We start from the raw sequence: 22815 nt of genomic DNA, 5'->3' as shown, positions 1-22815 counted from the left end.
TTGTAGAGTAGATATTCACAATATAGTTTACCTATTTTGATCATTGCACCATAGTTACAGAGATAATTTCTCATTTTTAGAAAATGTGAGTTTTTTGATTTACAAATAAAAAGACATTGTGTGCATCTTGCAAATGGTTCAGAGATAAAAACTGTTATGTACCTAGACTTATCTAGAAATGAAGAATAACATTTGGGGAATGTTTCTTATGAATTCCTTTCACTACTGTTTTAAATCTTCTATAAATCTGAGATTATCAAAATAGAACATTTCTGAAAGAAAAATAATTTTTTTAAATATTAGCAAGTAACAGCAAACACAATACAATAAACCATGAATCTGTATAGGTATAATAAATGAACAAATTTAGTGGTGAATGATACACAATTATATTTATAGTCTCAAACTATCTTCACACAAATAATAATTACAAAGTAAAATCCTGCAAATACCCCATTAATGACCAATATTAACATCAGCAGTAATGAGGATATTATAGGTCACATGATGTGATTCAAAGTGAAAATCATAGAATTGATTTCTGTGGTACTCTTGCCAAAAACATGTAATCTAGCTCCAATCATAAAGAAACAAGAGAATCCATTTTAAGCACATTCTACAAGCTTTCCCCCTGAAAAATTCAAGGTCATGAAGGTTAAAAAAAGACTAAGGAATATTTAAATCAGAAGGCATCTATAAAATAAAACAATTAAGTTCATTTCATGCCTATGAATGAAATATTTTTTTTATAAAGAACAATATTAGGCTACTAGAAAAACATGAATATAATCTGAGAATTAAGTGGTTGAAGGCATAATGATAGAATGTATAAGTGTTGATTTGAGAAACAGCATTTGCTTAATGTGTTTTTTTTTTTTTTTTGCTTTTTTTCTCTATACAATCTTGGAAAATACTAGTGAAGTTGCAGGTTCTAATGCAAAGTACTTTTTCCCACTGAAGCACTTTAAAATGAATTGTTAATATATGCCATCTTTCATGATAGGTTTAGTATTTCCTAAAAGTCAGAACATGCTAGATAACAATATAACCTTCATAATGAAACTGATATAATTAACAACTATGCTGTTACCTGTTAATATTTGAAAAATATATTCATAATGAATGAATGTTGAATTGTAGTTATCTAGCATGTTCTGACTTGTACAAAATACTAAAAATATCATAAATGATAGCATATGTAAGCAATTCAATTTAAAATGCTTCAGCAGACAAAAGTACTTTATATTAGAACCTGTAAATTTACTATTATTTCCCAAGATTGTATAAACAGAAAAGGAAAAAAAAAATATATAGATAAACCACTAAGCAAATATTCTTATTAGAAAAATTATTAAGTCAGTGCCTCAAATATAAATTTAAAGATGGCAGTATAATAATTGCAATACATTAATACATTAGTGAATATAGTAACCAGCATGTAAAAATAATGTTGCCTAATTCTCTGGACCCATATTCAGTGATATAATATAAATAATCCATCATTAATGTGATATTTAGATCTACCAAATTAGTGTTGACTTGGTTGCTGAATTGAGCTTAAATGCTAACATTTAGATAGTCTGAAAACACATCTCCATAAAAACTGGTTTGCACTTGCACTTCAAATTTTCTTACAGATATAAATAATTTTCATATTTTGATAATTTCATCATATGTTACACACATCCATTTCAATAAAGTATTTACATCACATTTCATAAATAATTTAAATATTATATTAACAGTCTGAAAAACACAATATTAGCTTTCATTTTTTTTCTTAAAATCTCTGTATATCCTTATGATGTTTCCAAAAGAAGATCTTGTCTTGTCTTATTAGTAATTCTTAAGGCAGAAGCTCCCATGGTCAGGATTCAAATTCTGCAGCAAGTGAAGAGAAAAAAAATTATATTTTTTCTCAAATATTTTATAAGTATAAATCAGTGAAGAAGTTTAGAACTTTTCATTGTTTATAAGAAGAAAAATAGATATGTCCACAATACAAAATCACTATGGAATGCAGTCTGCCAATATTTTCATACACAGTTGTCATTATGACTGAGTATCAGAGCTTTGGGTTTTCCACCCCTTATGCATAAATTTGACAACCATATGCTAGGGTATTCTGGCAAGAACTGGGATGACAACATGGAGATGATAATGGACACATCTCAACAGTCATATACCATAGCTTCAAAAGCAGACAATCAGGAAATTTCCATACAGAGTCATTGGCATTAGGACAAGGATAAAACAGGATACTACTGGAACACTTAGAAGGGACTTCGGTCCCAAATTTGTGTCAGTGTTTGAGGTCCTTCAAAGGAAGTGATACATGAGTTAACACCTGAAGTAAAAGGAGAAATTGTGAGAGAAAGGGAAGAGGTGCATGCAGACACCGAGATGAGAAAGAACACTTGTGGAATCACAGTAGTCCAGTGTCACTAGAATCTAGAGCAAAGTGGCAGTAAAGCAAGTGAGATGAGATAGGCTGAGTAACCTGACAAAAATCCAGTTGATTTGGATATTTTAATTTTTGGCTAAGAAATTTCATACTTTTCTTGAGGCAAATGTAAACTAATGACAGAGTCATGACAGGGTATTTTAAATGTGTGACTGTTACTAAGTCAGTCTGGGCTTTTGGCTGTAAACCACAGAAAATTGGTGATGCCATTTTTTCCCACTAAAGAATGTCAGTGTATAGGGTGAGACTTTCATAGTGGGGCAGAAGTGGGAAAAAAGCAGTTTCACACTTAAGGTCTTTAATTTGTTGATATTCAGAATTGAAAAAAATACATATCTCTTTAATTGTAATTGATTTCAGAAGTTATGACCAGCAGTTTTTAAACATTTGGCTCAATATAGATGTGCACTTGATGAGATATGTGGTAAACACTTCCAAATCTTATATAAATATCACCATGTAGAGTGTTCTTTGTATAAAACTCTTCTCTTACTAATTCCCCAAATAGGGTCTAAAATATATTACTGAACATAGTAAGTATGTTGTAGTGATAACAATAAGGTGGTGTCTAATGCCTTTACACATTTGATGTGAAAACAAATGATTTTGACTGACAGAATTCCCATTCCTGTCTTTATGTTCTATTTTTAAAGAAAATTATTTTAAACAAAAATTTTTACTGGTGCATTAGACTATATATAATAGAGGAAGTAGTTATGACATATTCACAGATGCACATAAAAGAACTTGATCACTTTTCCTCTCTAGTAGTTTTTTCCTCTCCTTCTCCCTTCACCTTTGAAGGCATTCTACAGTGATTATGGAGACATATCTTTGTATCGTGATGAGAGAGTTTAAAAAACACTCTTCTATTCAGGCTAGCATGATATGGAAAACTAATGTTCCACAAGGAAATGTAGAACCATTACATTAAGTTTTAAATAAACTAGCTTATGCATAAGTAAAAAAGAAACATCACTTTCTCCCAGAAATACATTGGAAAAACAGTTGCCTCCCAAATCCCCTTTGCATTGTGTCTACATTCATACACAATTTATTATTGTTTTGTAAATGGTAAATTATCTCATTTTTTCTGGTAAGAACTAATAAGAACAACTTATACTTGCATCATGCATAACAACTAACTTTCATTCTCTTTTTGTATATAGTCATCCAATTTCATGACTCTGAAGCACTTCAAAACCAATTCTCTCATTTTTTCAGAAAGATATTCATGTAAGCTAAGAAACTGAAAAAAACATATATCAGCTATTAAATTAAATTGTAATTTATGTACTAAAATTATTTCTTTCTGTCATTACTATTTAACTTCAGCATTGTTTTATAAAGCTTGGATTTGTTCTCCTGTGATTTTTTAGGTCAAAATGCCAAATAAAAGAATAAAGTTGCGGTCACATTTAACATAGATATGCATGGCTTTACTATGTGATAAGAAGTTCATCAAAACACATTGAAGCAGGGTGTTATAGCACATGCCTGTAATCACAGTGGTTTAAGAGGCTGAGACAGGACAGTCTTGAGTTCAAAGCTAGCCTCAGCAACCATGAGGCCTAAGCAACTCACTGAGACCCTGTCTCTAAATAAAACATGAATAGTTTGGGGATGTGGCTCAGTGATCAAGTGTCCCTGAGTACAATCCCTGGTACAAAGAAACGAAAAACCAGGAAAAAAAAAAAAAACATGGAAGCTCTAAACCAAGCTGCAATGAAAGCAAGGTAGTATCTTTTATTTGTTCATTTTCAAGCAGATATTTCATTATTGTAATAATACCCCTGATAAAAAATTGTCAAATATTATAGAAATATCTTCAAATGGGTTCAAAATAGCTGGACATTGTTTTTCTTTTCAGCTCTTAAAAATATAACTCATCATTATTGGACTAATATTTGACTCACTCAAATGAAGTCTTAGTATGAAGGAAATCACCTGGTTGTACTGAAGGGCTCCTGTTCCAGAATGCAACTCTAACCCTATCCCTAACCCAACCCAAGCCAGGGAGTTGGGGAAAGCACTCAGAGTGGAATAGGGAAATGAATCTGATCAAGTTTTTTGTGAATCCATATGAAAACATCACAGTGAATTTCACCTTCATGTATATTCATAATGCATAATTAAAAAAAAAAACTTAAAAACTACAAATAAGTATAAGATAAGTAGAGCAGAAGAAAGAGAACACAGGGAGGAAGAAGGGGGGATAAAGTGGAAGTACTGGTTACTGAATTAGAGCACATTACATTTCATGTTGTTAAATTATGTCAAAATTAACCTCAATATTATTTATGTTAAAATGCACTTTCAAAATTTTCATCAAATAAAAGAATAATTTAAATTTTCCATAAGAGTAAGTGGAGGGATTTTTGCTCAGTGGTAGAGTACTTGCCTACACATGTGAGGCACTGGGTTCAATCCTCAGCACCACACAAAATAAAGAAAATAAAAGTACTGTTCATCTATAACTAAAAAAAAATATTTTAAAAAGAGAGTAGGTAGAAACTCTCCATATGTTGGCACAACACTGAAAAGAATCAGAACAGAGACAGTGTATGCAATTATGGGTTTGTAATTTCTCTAAAGAAGTGTACATATTTCTAGGGGGCTTCAAACTTCCAATTAAAGCAATGTTGGTGGAAGAGAGACAGAAATCAGCGATGTATGACTTTGCAAGTAACAATGCTGCCTTCTTGAAAGACTCTCCTTGGAAGATTCTTAAGGATGCCATTAGAAATATTGGTATTTTAAAGATAAATAAAGCAGATGATGTATACCTTAGTTTATTTGACTACCAAAGTCATTTTACTATGTTGAAGTACATTAAATCATTACGGTTTCCTTAAACATATGCAACTAGAAAATTTTAGTAAAGCTAGAAAGATTCATATTTAGTGAACCAGTTCAAGCACTTAAAGAATGTTCCTTGAAGATATTGTCAAGCATTTATTACCATCATATGTATATTCTACCTATTACCTAGATAAATTAAGCATTTGACACTGAGACAATTCAGAGCAATAGCCACTGGTTCAGAACAAGATAGATTAAAGCTGCTGCCTAGAAAGTTGGCCCATAAATTTGTTACCAGGGCTTCAGGAGACTGCCCATTCATTCCGTCATTCACAGGCCCCAACACGGATCATCAGAATATTTTTAACCACTTTTGCAGGTTATACTTCCCATCATCACAAGTATGACAATGTAGAGAGAAAAAATTATATAGAACATTTTGTCTCTAGATACCATGTAAGGATAATATTAAAAAATTAAAATAAAAATCAGTTAATCTGTCAGGTGTCAGAATGTGCTCAGAGTGTAGTTATAGCAACACTGGACACTTAAGGTTTCAGATATAATCTTTCAAAAATTGTGAAACTTGTTCATGTTTCCATGTAGAAGCAGTCACAATATTAATATGTGAATCACAAAACTTCAAAAATACTTAACTAAAAGTCTAATAGACCAGATTACATATAGGAGAACACTAAGGGAAGAAAGCTTAAAGTTTACCTTCAGATGTAAAATGCAAAGGTGAGTGAAAGATAAACTTCCTAGACTAATATTTCAAGAGTACATTCATTTCCTAACATTACTTACACAAATTATAGGGTCTAGTTAGCTTTTGCATGCTACTGATCTCATCAACCTGTCTCAAAGTTATGCAGTAGACACAAATTAAGGAGACTAAGTTGCTCTCTTTCAGTCTAGGTTTTGACATACTTGTGGAATCTGGATTGTTCTATATGGAAGTGTCTATATTCTCTCAGTTGCATTTCTTAGAATTTTCAGTTCAGATTCCAGATGGCTAATTCTGAGTTCCATCTGACTTCTTATTGAAGTAAAATTAGTCTTTCTGAACTGCTCTGTAATTTCCGGAGCTGCTTCTTGTGTCTAAAGAACATAAAAAAGAATATATTTTAAAAATAATTAGAACCCAAATAATTATTATGTAGTTATTTTATTTAGTTCTGTGTAAAAAATTCAGACAGCAATTTTAAATGTGAAGAAAAAAAATATTAGACTGTAAACTTCTGTCATCAGTATCAATTACATTAAATCTGAAACAATAATAATTGGGTTCTTCCTCTCCCCCTTTCCCTCCTCATTCCCTGTCCTCCTCCTCCTGCTTTCTACTGCGAATGGAACCCAGGATGTTGCACAGGCTAGGCTATCTACTATTGATCTGTGCTCAAAGTAATGAATCATTCTCATATTAGCACTCAGATCATCTGACAATTTAAAGAATAATAGAATCAATTCAAAATATGAAAGTTGAAAATTTTTAACTTAACAATTCAAAAGTATATTTCTGCATCACATTTTTTTTTCTCCTCATACTCTTACTATGCCTACTATTATCAAATATCCAAAAGTTATCTGATGAAAATTATTACTCAGATCAAATTAGCTGAAAGGATGATGTAAATTGTGGTATTTGAAGGGGCATCAAATGTCTTCCTTCTCTTTGAAATCTACACAACATCTTTCCTCAAGAGATATAGAATACACCTATAATATGTATATCCAAAATACAGTTTACAAGGAAAAGAATTAAAGCAAATTGCAGATAAGTAATATAGCTTGTAAAATCAGAAATACTTGTTTTTGCTTCTCCTCTAAATCCCATCTTGCTCGATGTTCAATGTCACATTCCCACCATACTCCTTGGCCTCGTTCTACTCGAGTGCTCCGTGTGTGCCTTGGAAAGTTTACTACATTTTCTTCCAACTTCTTTTGATTCCTTTCTATTTTTTCAAATGTATCTTGCATACTTTTTATAAAAAACAAGTTCTGCATAAAACAGTCATAGTTTGTTCTCAAATGTAAATGCTTTGAAGATGCATTTTTCATCTTTGTAGTAAGATCACCCATCTGCATGAATAAAAAAAGTATGAAAAACCCAATATGAAAATAAGATACTGAAAATATTCGACACAAACTCAAACAACAAAATTTACATAATTTCAATTGCAACAAAACATAATCTATACCAGCATTTTGAAAAGTAGATTAAGTTCCTATAATAAGGTATATTAGCTTTTCAGTTGGTAAGGATTACACATCTATAAATCCCAATTCTGGCTACATAATTATAATGAAAATATAAAGAAAGCTGTTCATTGAAATTAGTATCCCAGAATAACTTTTATTACTTAAGCAGGTGTTGATTTACAGATGACATGTTCAATTTTCTACATACTTGACTTGTCATTTGTCTTAGTTTCTTCATTAAATCCTGTCTTTATATTTTAAATTTATGTGAAAATATGCTAAATCTTCTAGAGAAGACTCTGATACATGTTGTAGTTTCAGGGTACCAGCTGGCTGTTTTTCAAAATGTCTCGCAACTACCTGATATTTCTGTTAATGATTTTGTTACTCAGTTCACTTTAAAAATTTATTATTATTATTGTTATTGTTATTATTATTACTATTGTTATTATTATTATTATTATTATATAATGATGTTTACTCTGAAAAAAATATCACTACATACAACAGTAAGCTGCTGTTTATTTCTGAATTCCCTTAAGAAAATAGAAGACTGTGTACTCCTGCTGAGTCACTATCACATTCCTTACACAACAGGGAGAGCCCTGTATCTCTACATACTGCCCTTGATAAAGTTGCAATGTTTAACAAACTACTGAAATCTCAATCAAAAATGGTTACACAGGTCTCATTGGTAGTGGTGAATTCTACAGAGGTTATTATCCCTCTCTTATTAGAGACTCAAATTAATACCCCACACCTCACATCTCTAAAGCTTTGCTAAAATAATTCCAATATACTTTCACAAAGAATAAAGGAGATGCTAGGTAACCTGGTCTCCACCTCACTGCCTGTCCACATCTCCTAGATTTCTCACTGATCCTCAGACCACTCCTGCTTTACATAAACCCTGCCACCCTCATTAGTGTGGACATGGGGGTTCAGTGCCAAATTAATGGATTTTAGATGGCTACAATTATCTTTGTACTGAAAGTCACTATATAATAGGAATTAGGCCATGAAATGAAGAAAACTATTAGCAAGTTATCATGAATATATGCATCAAATTACAGATGAAATCAACTGTGGCTTTGCTGCAATTCATCACATTAGTCCCAGTTTATGATAATGACAAATAGATGCTTTTAAAGAGGTGGACAAGACATGAATAAAAACAAAAAATATCAGGACAGTTATTTTCAGATTTATGTTAAACTTAAATGACTTATTAATTTACCAACTAGAAATATACAAAAATATACTGAAGAAAGTCTACTATAAAACACAGCATCTACATATCAGTTCAACTGGAAAATCTGGAACAAACTGTAAAAGTAACTAATTTATTTGAAACTAGGTATGAGCATTTCCATTATTTGTTTCATTGTGATCTTCAAGTACAGCAACAAGAAGACATTAAAATTGTTATTCAGTAATGGGATGTAGCTCCTTGGTAGAACATGTGTTGAGCATGTGCAAACTTTGGGTTGAATTAATGGCACCAAAATTAGATATTGTTTCAGCATTATTGAGACCATATTACTAATGGCAGCATATAAACCTACAAAAAAATCTTAACTCAACCTCTTAAATCTTTATAAGAAACAATTTCTTAAATTGAAGGGTCAGGCCCAAGTTTCAAAAATTTCCTCCTTTTTAAATATTAAAATCCATTTTAACTAAGTCTTTTGTGTTTAGTTGACATATGAGTACCTATAGTTATTTTAAAATATGTACACAGTGTGTAAGAATCAGAGCAGGGAAATTGGAATACTTAGCACTTCAAACACAGATTGGTTGTGCTGCAAATGATGTCTAAGTTATTTTTGCTAGACAACAGATTGTAGTTCTGTGTTGATACAGAAACACATTCATAATATCTACATTTTTATATTCATCAAGAATCAACATTTAGCCATAAGCAGATATCACTTTGAGTATTCCTTTGAAGACTCTTTATACAGATATCTTGCTTGATACTTACTTCTTCTGCTTTCTCCTTTCCATATTGATCCAGTTGTTCTTTTAAATGATTAGTTTCATTGATTAACTCCAAATATTTGTTTTCCAGCATGAGACGATACCTGTCATTCCGAGCTTGAAGTTTTTTTATAACATCATAAAATTGAGTTTGGACATTAATAACTCCATCTATTCTATTGTCACCTTTGTTCCGATAGTCATGCAATTGGTCGTCATGCAATTGTTCTTCATGCAATATAGTTTCTCTTTGTAGTTTAGATACCTTCTCTTTAGAAACTTCCTGCTTTCTGAGGTGTTCATTCCTTTTTCTTTGTTCATTTTGATACCTGTGTTCCATTTCCTTCAGTTGGCACTGTCTTTGTATTAGGTGTCTGTTTACCTGATCTGTAGCCAAAGTCATTACTCTTGACTGATGCAACTTGTTTTCTTGGTTACTTACTTTTACTTCAGACTTTGAAACCTGTTGGGAAGGAATCTCACTACTAACGTTTAGGTTAGATATATAAATATTCTTTTCTTCCTGTGAACTAAAGTCTTTATCTCTGCCTCTCTGGAAAGCAAGTTCTAGATTTCCTTTTGGTGTTGGACTTTCACTTTGATGGGGTGGAGCAGGACCAGATCTGGCAGGGTGAGATTTGACATCTGTTTCTGGTCTTTCTGTGCTTTGTTTTTCACTCTCAGGTGTGAAATTTTGCAATGTACTCTCAACTTTCCAAATATCCAACTGTTCATTGTCCTGGAATATTTCCATAAGTGTTTCCTCATTCAATTTTTGTGTCCATGGAAGGCTGGTATTCTTTTCTCTTAAAATTTCAGTATTCTCAAAGCACTTCTTTTCCTGGTTCTGATATTTTACTGTGTCCATTCCCAGTCTCTTCATAGAGACCTCATCCTTCTTCTTGTGATATTTATGCAATAGCTTGTTCTCTGTCCCATCACTAGGAGAAACCTAAATAAAACCAAGGATACATTTAGCTAGCACTCAATAAAATGATGTTTCATAATTTTCACTGAAATTAAAGAAAAACCTGTATATTTATATGGTGAAAGGGTTTCAATAAATAGGTACCCACTGAAGAAAAAGTAGATGTAAACTTCTGAGCTTATAAAAATATAAATTCCCAAGAGTTCAAAAGTTAATTCAAGAAGATGGATCTATGAGAGTAAAAGAAAATTACAATTTAAAGAATGTAAGAACTGCCAGGTTCAGGGGTTCATGCTTGTAATAAGAGTGTCTCAGGAGACTGAGGCAGGAGGATCACAGGTTCAAAGCCAGTCTTCAGCAATTCAGTGAGACCCTGACTCATTCATAAATAAATAAATAAATAAATGGCTGAGGATGCATCTCAGTGGTTGAGCACCCTGGGTCAATTCCTGGTTATAAAAAAAGAAAAAAATTAAGGATTGAAAAAATCTGCATTATACCAGAATGAAAGAATAGATTAAGTGATTAGTTAGTTTGCCAATGTAAGAAAAAAAAATAACTTTGCAGAACAGAAGAGAAGTGACAGAGAAAACCCCACACATATAGTTATCTAATACTAGACAAACACACTATAAAACATGCACTGGGGAAAGGAGAGGTTCATCAACCAATTGTGCTGGGAAAACTGAAAACCCATATGTCATAGGAGAAATTTAACCCCTATTTCTCAAAAACAAAGTGGATCAAGGACCTAGATAATAGATAAAAGACTCTAGACCTATTACAAGACTAGACAGGCCCAGTGCTCCATCTTGTCATTGTAGGTACTGAATTTCTCAAAAAGACACTTAAAGTACAAGAAATAAAATAAAGAATCAATAAATGGGGTGGTATCTTTACAGCAAAGGAAACCATCAAGAATGTGAGTAGACACCCTATAGAATGGGAGAAAATCTTTGTCACTGACATGTCAGATAGAGCATTAATCTCCAGAATATATAAACAACTCGAAAAATAACTCACAAAAAAATAACCCAATCAATAAATGAACAAAAAACTGAGCAAGCACTTCAAAGAAAAATATGTACAAACAGTTAACAAGTATATGAAAAAAATGTTCAACATCTCTAGCAATTAGAAAAATGAAAATTAAAACTACACTGAGATATAGAGAATACAAGTAACAATAAATGTTGGTGAGAATGTGGGGAAAAGATTCACTCATACATTGCACCAAGAAAATTTTCAGGAAATCAGTATATAGATTTCTCACAAAACCTGGATGGAACGACCATTTGACCCAGTTACTCTGCTCTTCAGTGTATACTAGAATGATACTATAATGACACAGACACATAAATATTTATAGCAGCTCTTCACAAAAGTTAAGCTGTGGAACCAACCTAGGTGCCTTTAAACACATGGAAGGATAAAGACAATGTGTCATATATACACAATGGATTCAGCCATGAAGAATGAAATTATGGCATTTGCTGGCAAATGAATGGAACTGGACACTATCATGCCAAGTGAAATAATCCAGTTCTCCAAATCCAAAGTCTGAATATTCTCCTTAACATATAGTTGCTAACACACATAAGGGTGAAGAATAAAAGAATAGAAGTTTGTTGGTTAGACAAAAGTAAATAAAGGGCTGAGAGGGGAGGGGAATATAGTAGAATGAATCTGACATTACATTCCTATGTTCACATATGAGTACATGACCAGAAAAACTCTAGAATAGAAGTTATATACTATGTATGTGTAATACACCAAAAGAACTCTATTGTAATGTATACCTAAAAACAATAAATAAAAATTAGAATTCACTATTTCTCATGTTGATCCACTTTTAGGATCATATGATCTACCCTTTAAACAGTTAAAAATCCCAAATATTTTATTATGTACCTATCTGTTGGGATGGCTTCAGTGGCAAATAAAAGAACATTTAACTTTAAGAAGAATAAGTTTGCAATCTGACACCTCATGTATTCAACCAGACCATAGTAAGAGCCTTAGCTCTACATCTACTGAGACATACAAAAGTTCTCCAAGGTCTTTTCCTAAAAATATTCCTAGCATATTCTGTTTTCTAACATTTTGTAGCTGGGAATGAGAATTGCACCTATTGATAAATGATAAATGCAGAAACAGCATTAAACACAAGATCTATATCAATGAACAATGTATCACAATTCTGAAAAGGAGCACAAGGCTAAAAGCATAGGCAAATTGCATGATTTTTCTCCAAGTCTTTTGCCTCTGCTTCTAGTGCACACCCACAAAGCCAGTTACTTCTGTCCTATGAATGGATAAACACCAACGAAGGCCTGTGTTTCAAAATACAAATGACAAATAAGGCAAAACGTGTAAGACTCTACTCAGAAAATCCTGAGATTTCTACTCAGTAGCATTTGTTTCATTTCAGTGAAGATTGAAACATGAGTCAATATAAAATAAAGGAAATAAACAGATCTTATGTATTAGGAACAAATACTTACCAGTGATTTATTTCTAAGAACATATTATGGTATGCTATTTTTTTCAAAGGTGTTTTGTACTGAAGTAGGAGATTACTTGAAGCAAAGTGTTTGTTTCTCTTCTCAAAAGTGAGAAAATGATTTACAAAACCAGAGTATTTGCTGGCCCCACTTTTCCTTCTTACATAACAGTGGGAGTAATAATGCATATTAATACAACAAGAGAGCAAAGTAACTTCCCCAAACTAGAAGATCTACTATTAGAAGCAAGGGTTTTGAGATCATAGAAAAATCATCTATTCCTCTGGAAAATATTAAAAGTCTTTTCTCTTTATAAGGCTACTCTGAAAGTCTTCATGGGACTGCTGCGGAGAAATACAGTTGAATTAAGAACATTACTTAATTCAATGGGACAAAAATTGCACTCCTCACCTCCAAAATATGTACATTATGGTTATAAATATATGGATTTAAAACCCTCTATACTTTCCCATGATTAATAGATTTACTGTTTAACTATGTTACACACACACACACACACACACACACACACACATGCACACACACACACACACTCTCACTCACTCATTTGAAAACAGAAGAAAATAATTCAGGAAACATTTCCTTTCTGCACATGTCTATCTCTTTTTGTTTGCAAAGATGTGTTACTCAAATTTCATATCGTAAATTCTGGCATTATGGTCTCATGAAAATTGTCTGTAGGTTTCATTTTGCTCTGCTAAAATCTACAAATTTATTTCAGCAAGGTTTTGGTTGTATATCAGAAGGGGACAGAAGTCTAAAAGCTTAATTTAAGAGTGTAATTCCAAAAGGTAGATTTATTCTTTATGAGTAAATGTCTTACATTTCAATTGCACAAATGACAGATAAATTTGGGTGAGTTAAAACATTTCTTAAATGCAGACAGAAATGCAATTGTGAAACACTTTTAAAAAAATGTTTTAAATAGTTGCATAGCTATTTAGTTTGTATTTTAACATAAAACACCTAAATTTGTATTTATGTCAGCGATTAAACTAAACTTCTTCATTTAGAAAACCAATGATTAACAACTACCAGATGCTAAGTTTTGCTGTAACTAGTTTTGTCATAAATATCATCATTTAATTTTAGAGTCATATAACATTGTGGGTTTTTTTTTTCTGGTTTGTCAGATCTTTTTTTATTGCCAAATAATGAACATTGTGTTTTAAATCAAAATAATATACCCATGCTTTGGGAAACAGCAGACTGCATCTAAATGGAGGTGATATAAGTCTGTGTTTCCTGGCATTGTGGGAGATGTCTGAAGTGTGTGGAAGTACACACACATGATGACTGCATGTTGGTGAAATTGCCAAACAGCACATTCCTCAGACCACATTGCCATCATTAAGTGAAACATGGCCACATACAATAAGTTAAAGGGATTTTATAAATAATTCAAATAAAATACAGTAAAAATTTGAAACTTTACTGAATGTTCATTTACCTGATTTAAATGATTTCTTGCAGTCTCCAATTCTTTATCTATTGTACAAACAGAGATTTCAGCTTGCTTTCTCACTTGATCCTCTTTGTTATATTCTGTTTCTTTTTCTTTTAATGGGTTCTTATTTTTTTCATGTAACATATCATCATTTTTTCTCTTCACCTCATCTTCTTTTAAGGTATATCTGAAGTTAATATGGATGTCTTTTAATTGATTTTTGCCAAAAACCAAAAATGTATTTTTATGTTCTGGCTCTTTGTATGCTGATTTAGTATCTTAATAAAAATTCTATGTTCTCTGAAGCTTTTCTAGTTTAACGTTTTAAATTTCTCCTTTAATCTTATGTAAAAACATACATAATTGAAAGTCAATAATAAAAGATTGTTTTGTTATTTGATAAGTTTCTGTTACTAGCAAATTTTTTAGATACCACAGAAAAGGAATTTAGAAATGATTTGGTAAATTGACAAGATCAAGGTAAATTTTTTTTTGCACAATCATAGATCCTCCCCAGTTAAAAAGATAATTTCATGTCAAACAAGTTTTAAAGACATTGTTCATATACAAATTTATGAATTCAGTAGTAATATCATTTATCTTCATAAAATATGTCAGGTATACCTATAATTGGCTTACAGTGTAACAGCATATTCAGACATTCTTTTTTCAATATGTGTCTTTTGGGGTTGGGGCTGTAGCAGAGTGGTAGAGTGTTTGCCTAGCAAGGGTAAGGTGCTAGATTCAATCCTTAGCACCACATATAAATAAAATAAAGATATAAAAAATATGTATCTTTCATATTACTATAACCCCGAATTGGGATATATAATCTAATACCTGTTGTTATACTTTTTATGTTTCTTTTATGGTAACACTCTTAACTTACCTTTTTGATCATTATGTATTTTCCAAAATCTCAAAATCCATTTTTGAACAAGTTGGGACCTAATATTTAATCCAATAATGAAGAATAATGTTCTTCAACAGAAGAGTGGATAAAAAATATGATGTGTGTGTGTGCACACACATAATGGAATATAAGACATAACAAAAATAGATTTATGTCAACATATAGTCTACTGTCATGTATACCTAAAAAACATAAAAAGTATATGTCCTTTCAATATAGAAATATGAACAAATTTATGAATGAGAATGAATTTGAATAAAAATACTCTGTTTTCATTTCATTTTTTAATGAATGTTAATGTTAGAAGTGTAGCCAAGGGTCTAGCTCATCACTAGCACATCACACTAGTAACACAAAACCCAGAGTTTGATCCTGAAAATCAGCCTAAAAACTATAAATGTATAATAACATGTTTCAGGGCAGTGAAAAATACCTCACTGGTGGAATACAAACTTTCTTGAGAGAAATTTATAAATCCTGCAATCTTTTTAAAGTTTCACAACTTTAACCAAATAACTCTATATTGAAATTTTTTTCAAAAGTAAACAGAAATATAGAAAGTTATTTTTTTTCTTTTCTTCTCATCCCCAACTTTGGTACCAGGGATTGAACCCACAAAAGCTAAATCCCTTAGCTACATCACAAGGTCTTTTTCATTTTTTTTTTGAGAGAGGGTCTCATTAATTTGCTTAGGACATTGATGCTATGTTGATGAGGATTATTTTGAACTTTTGATCCTCCTATCTCAGTCTCCCAAGCTGCTGGAATTATAGGCACATGCCATGGTATCTGAGTAGGAAATGATTTTTTTATAAATGATATTTCTTGAAATATTAATTGTAATAAACAGTTAAAAAAATATAAACAAATAACAATCCCAAATTATGTTTGTTAAATAAATAGGTTACTAGCAGATGGGGTTCCATAGAGCCATTAAAACTGTGATGGGGAAAAATATGAACTTATTTTTTAGAAGTAATCACATTTAATAATATGCTATCATATTTGTAAGAATTTTATAATTTATTCACGTTTTCTCCCTTGCAAAGTGCTAACAGATGAGGCAGTAGTTAAAAAAAAATTGCCCTTCTTATTTTACTGGATTAAAGGAAAAGATTCCACTCCTTCTTTCAATCTAGGATATAATACCTCAAATTGTGGAGTTGTTGTTTGAATTCTATATTTTCTTGCTTAAACTCTGATACCCTCTGTTTTAGATCATGAATCTCATTTTCCAGTTGTGCATTTTTTTTAACATGTAGTGAACACTGTGTGCAGTGACTTTTTTTGCTCTTTATTATTCTTTGAAGTAATAGAACTGCTTTCTGGGTTTTCGACAGGCTAACAGAATCTGTCAGAAAAAAAGAAGATAGAAATAAAATATGTGACTAATTTAAATATATGAATGCTGTATATTTCACATGCATTATTTATACACTAAAGCAATGAGTGCATAAAACACGTGACACAATATGAGGAACTCTGAAGATATAGCAGATGAGATTAGACCCCAATTTTTCTTTAGCTTAAAGTCTAATGGAGAAGACAGACACACAAAAAAGTTCATTATAATTTTAGACAGATGATATTAGAAAAGAGGTTTGTGATCTAATACATAAATCTGATCTATAGAAAAGATTCCCTGAGGAAAATAAAAATACACTAAGAAATGAACAGAAAGCAGGTAGAATGTGAAGAACATTATTCTTTCCAACATAAAAATTGAAATTTTCCAACTCCCCTGTGGTCTATACTTGTCTTGTACAGAAACTAAGAGAGACACTCCCACTATAACCTGCTGCTGAACTTCGGTCTTGAGAGAGACAACTCTTTATCTTTCTTTCTTTTTCTTTATTCCCTGTTTACTAGGTTCATTTCTCCCAGTACTAGAATATATCAGCACTCATGTTATAAATCAATATTCTATCCAAAGAACTGTGTAGAATATGTTCTCTTACCATGGACATGTCCATCTTCTTTCTCTTTTGCTTTATGATGTTTCTCTCCAGATGAGTGAGAAACAAACATCGGTGGATGATCCTCAGAAAATACCTGCAAAATAAAGGACCCCAATGAGCTGCATGAAGACTTCACTATCACTCTTTTAGACATCACCCAAATTTTGGTCTTGAAAGCAGCTAACTAACATGTAGATAACTACAGACTGAGCAGTCATACCTTCCACAGAGTGTCTTAGCATTGTGCTCCAGATGAAGCTGAACACTTATCTTCCAATGGCTCCTGATTTGGTAAAAGCATGGTGGATTTCATAGAAAAGGCATTCCTTGACAACATGCTAACAAAGGTGTATACACCCCAAAGGACGGGAGGAATGATATTCATTGTAACTCATCCGACTTTGCATTCACCATCAAATGTGAGAAGGCTTTCAAGTCTTATTTTAAGGAATTTTGGGGAGTATGTATGTTTCATATTAAATAGGATTACACTTTTTAAACAATGAACTAAGTTTTTGTTTGAAAATATGAGACTTAGGTGTTCAGTTGGGGATTTGACACTGAGATATGGCCCCTGCCCAGGATACACCCCAAAGGGAAAGCTGTAAACCCAAGGACCTACATGTCAGCCAAATAAAATAAATCTAGATGTGTGCTAAATCTCACACCAGGAATGTTGGCAATGTGAGAAAAAAGATGAGACAGCATCTCTAAATTCCATCATTGCCCTATTAATGCACACAAATACATTTCTTTAATATACTAAGACATTTTGATAAAATTATTCAACATATTGACTGAATTTTCTGCAAGGATGAGAAACAAAATGAAAAGGTCACCACAGAAAAAAATTGTTTAATACACGTAAAAAGACAAAAATTGGGTCAACATAATTTATACACAACCAGAGGTATAAAAAAATTGTGCAATATATGTGTAATAAGAATTATAATGCATTCTGCTGTCATTTATTTTTTTAAAAAAAATCAATAAAAAATTAAAAAGAAATAACAAATAAACATTAACCAGGATGTATGTATGTATGTATGTATGTATGTATATATATATATATATATATATATATATATATATATATATATATATATATTTATTTTTTTTTTCCCCAACTTGTAGCAAATAACTACTAATTTTCACTAGAATTTTGAGCCTTTGACAACATCACCCTTTCACATGAATGCAGTCTGTGACCATTACCATTCATAACCCAGGTGGTTATTCATCAGTCTCAAATTTAGTCTCAACATTTTATTTTTCAAAATGTTTATGCAAGTGGAAGCACAAGCAACATTTAGAATTGTTTTGCCTCCATTACATAGTAAATTTAGCTATAGGTTGACAGGAATACTAATACTATTTTCAGATTCTAACCAGTTCAGAGTGGTTTTATATGTAATTAGTAATATATAATTCCTGGATTCCAAAAGACTATTTAAATGGTATTTTCATTTGGCCTCCTTTACTTTCTTCAAGGAAGAAAAACAAGAGGAAACAGGAAGAAATGCTTTATATGTTGACATACCTGAGACTGGGTACACTGACCGTCATCAAAACTTTTGTGCTCTTCCTCTGAAGTCATGTCAAAATGGGTCTCTGCTGATAAATGAATACATTTACTCACATTCCTTAGAACTGCATTAGAAAGAGTGAACATCAATCCAAATAGAAAAGTGTAATTGTAACACCAAAACAACTTAATATTCCCAAATATGATTTTCAATTAAGTTTAATATTTGGTGAATAATTACTGGTTTCAACTTTCCAGTTTTTCTTTTTTCTTTTTCTTTCTCTGTGTATACACCTTGGGAGTGGACCCACAAACTTATGATTTCTTGTCAAATACTCTACCACTTAGTTCTATCCCATGGCCACTTTAATTGGCAACTGGAGTCCTCTGAGTGGACTGAATACAGCCATCCTTCAAGGCTTGGACTTCCAAGTAGTTGTGAATAAAGTTGTACCCATTTGCACCCAACAAACATTGATTTCTCATGGAGTAGTTTTTCTTGATCCAAATCCTCAAAACACACCTTATAGGGACATGACAGGATACAAGGTTCAGTACAAACCATATTGCCAAGATTTGACTACTCAAGATCAATGAAATTTGCTCAGAAACAAGCTTGAAAATCCACATTGAAAGAAGGGCTGATTCTGGGAAAATGTTGGTATAGAGTAAGCTGCATTCTAAGCTACACTATTGCATGGAGACCAAAGAGTTGGTGAAGAGCTTCTCAGCGAAGTGAGTGAAAGAGGGATTTTATTCAAATCCCTAAAAATTCTGAACACTGAAAAGGTCCAGAGATTCAGTAATCTGTGTAACATAAACAAAAAAAGCCTACAACCTGCATGCAAATATCAGAGCAGATCTGCCTCAGACAAATGGGGAGACAGAAGAGGAAGTTGCATTCTGAGTTGTACCATGATGTGCCCTGCTAAAGAGAAACCTGAGATCAAAAATATTGCTTAAATTGATCTGACCAAAAGGTGCACTATGCACTGGTGCTTAAAAAGCATGCTCTTCTCTCAATGGGTGATGAGAGTGCTGAAGCCGTAGCCATCCTCGGAAAGAGTGCAACAGTGGTTTCTTTGATTCAGTTCCTCTAAACAACACACACACACACACACACACACACACACACACACACACACGAGGATCCTGGAAGTGCCTATCAAGGGACCTAGGTTGTGCCTTATGGAAGGTAGAAAAAACTGGTGCAGGCTAGACTAAACCTGTGTGACTCCGGTGAGAAGGGCAAAGGGGAACCTATGTGTCTGGAAGCTAATGTGACCAGCTGAAGTGTCAGAGAAAATGAAGTAAGAAAGCAGAGAAAATGTGCCCCCAGGGATGGTGTTTTTTCTGGCTACTCACCCCACAAAAAGACAGGTGAGAGGTGAGTAGCCAGAGAGCAGAAGATGGTGAGAGCATGAATTGCTGTAGGCCTACACAGAGAAAAGTATCAAATAGGTCAGGATTTGTCTCAGAATAAAGGGATAGGTGAGGCCTAATGCCAGAGGACAGTTGAGGCAGAGGAAAGGTATAAAGATATGGAATGAGGCTTGCTCATGTCAGGAAATATTTCTAAGAAATTTCAGAAGGCTGACCTTTCACATTCTAAAGAGATGCTTATGGTGACATTTGCATGGTAGCTAGTTCACTCCAAAGGCTGGAAATAGGGAGAATTTAAAAGTATGATAGGGAGGGGAAACAATTCAGAATTGAGGGGATATTCCCAGAACACAGAGGCAAGATCATTTTCTGTGACTACTGATGACATTGTGAGGAAAATCCTCCCACCTCTTTGGGAAAACCACCTTACATGTGAGAACACTGGTAGCATTTCAAGTGTTTTAACATTGTGTTCCCTGGATTGTTGTAAAGCAAAACTTACCCAATTTGACTGTCTTTTCTTTCACCTTGCCTAATCCTGTCCTTGGAAGGGCCTCTTTTATTGTGATGGGATAGGTGCACTTAGAAAGAAGACAGTAAATAAAGATTGTATTTTTCATTGACTACAAAGTTAATAATTTAGAATAAATATAGAAATTTAATTACCTTTCTGAAATCAGATGAATCCCTAGAGGCTGAAAAACAAAAGGGGTATATAATCAAGCAAAGGTGAAGAGGACAAAACAACTCATACATTACAGATGCCTCCACATACAGCTGAGGTCCATGGTTCAGCTGTGCTAAAAATTATGCTATCTCCTGGGTTTCTGTGCTGGCTGGTTTGGCTGACAACAATCATGTGACTAAAATATGCCAAAGGAATTTTGTGAATAAGTTTTGTGAAACATGCTGTTCATTTCACAAACCTGAGAGTATTTGTCCAATGACCATAAATAAAAGAGACAAGGGAAAATATACCAATGCAAAGATTGATGGAGAATCCAACAATCCTCTAGTGGAGAAGCAAAGAAGGTTCCTAAGAGAGTCAATGGCAAAGGTGAAGTCAAAACAAAAACAAGCCATAGAACCTATCTTATGGAAATACTATTGAAAAGATTTAATCTTTATAATTTTAAGTATGTATATATTTACTGCATTTGTCCTTTCATTTTTGTTTAGGAAGGCCAAAGCTGTGTTCAGATCCCAGGGAAATGTTAGGTTCATTTCTCAATAAAGATATCTGAAGGAGTCAGTTGAAATACATACTTTGACTCTGAAAGCTATGACACCTATTGTTTGTTTCTTATATTCAGGTGGGATGCTGGTTCCTCTTGTGCATCCTCTATTCCTGTATTCTCTGGTTTAAATGGATTAGATTTTCATGATCCCCTTGTGTGAGAACAGATAGTTTCCACATCTAAGAAATAAGGTTTGATTGGTTTAAACTTTTGAGACATAAAAATTTAAAGGGAAAGTTGAAATGGAAGAGCATAGCTTTATCTGATAACAATAATATATTATTACACACACAAACACATGCATATATGACAAAGATTTTGGGTATTCAAAGAGTAAACTGTATAAAGATTTCTGTTTACAAATGAGTTTGGTTTGGTTGACTTGCCAGTGTTTTAAGTGTATTCATAAAAGGCCAGGCCAATCAAAAAATTATAATTAGCTTTTGATAGATGAGGATGTAGCTCAGTAATGAAGTGAATTTCTAGAATGCCCATGGTCAAAATTTTATTTTCAGGCAAATAGGAAAGAAATACAGAAAGTAATTATGTAAGGAAAAAAGACAGGGAGGGAGGGAAGGGAGTAGGAAGGAAGGAAGGAAGGAAGAAAGGAAAAAGGAGAAAGAGCAGAGCTATCATTAAAAACCATGAATGATTCTGAAATGTAATTTTGCTCCTCAGAATGACTCAATTTAAACCACAGGAAGCAGTATGTCTGATAGGTATGGAGAAAAGATGATCATGGCTGGAATCTTTCCCCAACTTACAAGACCCTCATGATTCAAATGATGGACAAGTTACAATCTCTCACATATTGTAAAAGATAGATATACTGATAGCCCCTGAATTGCATGCTCTCAGTTTCTCCATCATTCCCTCCAAGATTACCCAGCTAACTTATTTTGTTTCTTCCACATTTCTCCTTCCCAGGAACTTTTGAAAAGCAACATCGTGATCTCTGGTCTTGATTCTTTATATTTTCCATTTTGTCTATGAATTATCCCCACTCTTTCTTTTTCTTTTCTTTTCTTTTTTTCAGTTGTAGAGGGACACATCTTCTCTTTCTTTCTTTCTTTCTTTCTTTCTTTCTTTCTTTTATTTATTTATTTATATGTGTTGCTGAGGATAGAACCCAGTGCCTCACGCATGCAAGGCAAGCACTCTACCACTGAGCTACAACCCCAGTTCACCACTCTTTCTTAATTCCCAATTTAAGGATTAGACCTAAGAAATATAAATTCTATACTTTGAGTTCTTATCACTTGCCAAGAGACAAGATCAGAATAAAAACAAGATATATGCAATAACTTTATTACATTTGATGTTCCAGTGGCTCTGCATTTAGTTTGGCTAAAAGGAAATCCTTTGCTGATGTCTTTACATGGTGGCCGGCAGATAGTGATTATTGGAATTACCTTACATGGAAGAAAACATAGATGTGCAGGCCAGGTAA

At 32.8% G+C, this 22815-nt stretch overlaps 1 protein-coding gene across 1 annotated transcript in view; it reads right to left on the bottom strand.

Annotated features, from left to right (window-relative positions):
- Positions 1-1790: 1790 nt before the first annotated feature.
- LOC143641067 (ankyrin repeat domain-containing protein 26-like) overlaps positions 1791-22815 on the bottom strand; it is a 106537-nt gene continuing 85512 nt past the window's right edge. Inside the window, exons 8-11 of the mRNA XM_077108491.1 lie at positions 9453-10400; positions 7076-7348; positions 6197-6367; positions 1791-1881 (exon numbers count right to left, since the gene is read on the bottom strand). Of these exons, the coding sequence (XP_076964606.1) occupies positions 6230-6367; positions 7076-7348; positions 9453-10400 (1359 nt within the window). The 3' untranslated portion in view covers positions 1791-1881; positions 6197-6229. The remainder of the gene's footprint in view (positions 1882-6196; positions 6368-7075; positions 7349-9452; positions 10401-22815) is intronic.

The sequence above is a fragment of the Callospermophilus lateralis genome, unplaced genomic scaffold (genome assembly GCF_048772815.1).
Source record: "Callospermophilus lateralis isolate mCalLat2 unplaced genomic scaffold, mCalLat2.hap1 Scaffold_84, whole genome shotgun sequence".
Classification (NCBI taxonomy): Eukaryota; Metazoa; Chordata; class Mammalia; order Rodentia; family Sciuridae; genus Callospermophilus; species Callospermophilus lateralis.
Note: the sequence above shows the minus strand (reverse complement) of the source record. Positions and strands in the feature narration are given on the sequence as shown.